The 2,130-nt window shown below is 32.4% G+C and overlaps 1 protein-coding gene across 1 annotated transcript; it reads right to left on the minus strand.

The window, feature by feature from the left end:
- Window positions 1-204: 204 nt before the first annotated feature.
- Window positions 205-1,772, minus strand: LOC105461827. Its single transcript, XM_011708330.1, has 2 exons — window positions 1,493-1,772; window positions 205-707 (listed from the first exon to the last, which is right to left on the minus strand). The coding sequence occupies exons 1-2, from the start codon at window positions 1,742-1,744 to the stop codon at window positions 426-428; spliced, it is 534 nt and encodes a 177-aa protein (XP_011706632.1). The 5' UTR covers window positions 1,745-1,772; the 3' UTR covers window positions 205-425.
- Window positions 1,773-2,130: the final 358 nt, after the last annotated feature.

Here is a 2,130-nt window from a genome sequence, read left to right on the forward strand (position 1 = left end):
CAGACTGTGCGCAGTTTGCTATCTGGGATGGTTTATATTGTTGTAAAATGATGGAAATTAAGGCCAGTGCGTTGCTATGCATAAACTCGTTACGAGCACACCATGTCTACTTGCATCATGGACAGTTGTATGTATTGAGCTTGATGTATAATTATAGTCAATTATAGTAAAAAGCAAAAGTGCAATTATATAGCGCGCGCAAAGCGCGCGTCTGTAGTGCTTGTAAAAGATAAAACCGAGGATAAAAGGGATATTTTTGACATATGGACATATTTCGGAAATTATGGAAATATAATTATATATTTTTTCACTATATATTAATACATTAAGAGCTTATTAACGCAAAAATTTTAAACTTGCATGATAATTGGATTAGTGTCATTAACCTGAATTTTTAATAATTGAAATGAGATAGAGCGATTAAGTCACACGTGGTGAATTACCTTTTCGCATACGGCTACAGTAGTTGCATGAAACCTGGCTAATGTGCGAAGTGTCAATATGGAATGAGCTAGGTCAAGTCCAGTCATACGATCGGCTAAGCGATAGCCGAGGGGCGTGAGATCCTCCATCGCCAGAAGCACTGGATGTTCATTTTGCACGTACAGACACTTTCCGCTTATGCGATGCTTTGGCCCTAATAACTTATTCATTTTAACCAAGGTATCTGACATCATCGATATCTCTCTAAAAAAGGTAACTGTAGTCTGTAACAAATTTATTAAATTAAGAATCCCAGGTTCAAACCCTGATAGAGATAATATTTTTCTCGCAATAAGTTCTTTTCAGTATTTTAAGACGCTTATAAGAAAATCATCAATAAATCATTTATTAAGAATTAAAGATTAATATGCTCTCTCTATTCTAGCCTCAGCTAATGATTGCATTGCAAGTCGAGAATTGATTCAGAGCGCAATTTAAATGGATGAATAATGGAATCAAAGAAATTCAAAAATATAAAATTTATTAGGCACCAAGAGTCAGCCGTAAAAGATGTTCTCAAATTTAATTGTGTATTCGCATATTCGGTCTAGTTCAAATTATAATTATTGTTTAAATTAAAAATATTATTGGGCAATCAACATCTAGCCTCGGCCAAATTTGGCTCTTTTACACTCACTTACTTGTATACATATATCGGTCTTGTTTGAAATTATTGTTTAAATAGAAAGTTTCGCCTTGTCGAATGGCAAATAAATACTAATTTTTTTACAAATTAAAATATATTCTAAAACGATTGAAAAATGTTTTTGTTAAATATATGTTTTTTTTTAATGTTTTTAAAAATAATATTAAAAAAATTAAAATATTAAAACAATTATTTTTAATTATTAATTACTAAAAAATAATTGTACTAATTTTTTTATTAAACGAAAATCTACAAAATAATAAAAAGTGCCTCAATTTGATCTTTCTCTCTCTCTTTCTCTGCCCTCCTCCCCTTCCTCTCCTGTATTAGAAACATTATACTATATAAGTTAAATTGACTTACAAGCTGCCGTCGAATACCTTCGAACGGCAAGGGTTTGATGATGATTGATTTCTTTTCTATAATCTTACGGTCGCCTTGATCACGAGAAAATTCGACAGTAGTCCTCATTAAGTCGCTGGTGTAGTTTTCACCCTTACTCACGACCGGGTTTGAGAACATATCGATCACCTGAATCGAATTGTCGTCTTCCGACTTTCGCAACATGTTCTCCACGAAGCATTGATTCAGCCATGAGTGTGTCTCTGCGGCCATTTCTGAAATTATAATTGAAATTAGAAAACTTCTCCGATAAATTATTGTTCTTCGCCGTGTTACGAAAGACAAATCACAAAAGCAGTTCTTCACTAATGACTACGTTTACACGTTACCATTAATCAGATTTAGTCCTTAGTTACGAACTGACATAAAATTCTGTATAAACGCTAATTAAATCGATTTTATTACACCAGTTATCATGAACTGGATTTAATTAGTATTTTAACTAGCGATATTTCACGTTAGCAATTATAACTATTATTGACATGTAAACGTAGCGAATTAATTATTGTTTATTGCAAGATTTATCACGTTCCTTTTTCTTTTTTTCTGACTCCTATTCATTTTTTTCCCCTTTTCCCTTTCTTTCATTGTTCCTCTTC

The sequence above is a fragment of the Wasmannia auropunctata genome, unplaced genomic scaffold, assembly GCF_000956235.1.
Source record: "Wasmannia auropunctata unplaced genomic scaffold, wasmannia.A_1.0 LD276817.1, whole genome shotgun sequence".
Lineage (NCBI taxonomy): Eukaryota > Metazoa > Arthropoda > Insecta > Hymenoptera > Formicidae > Wasmannia > Wasmannia auropunctata.

Bases quoted from the DNA above. Each gene is read 5' to 3' on its own strand.
- LOC105461827 (XM_011708330.1), bottom strand. From the start codon at position 1,744: ATGGCCGCAGAGACACACTCATGGCTGAATCAATGCTTCGTGGAGAAC. The intron at 708-1,492 runs GTAAGTCAATTT...AATTTGTTACAG, and splicing joins AAGGTATTCGACGGCAGCTT to ACTACAGTTACCTTTTTTAG.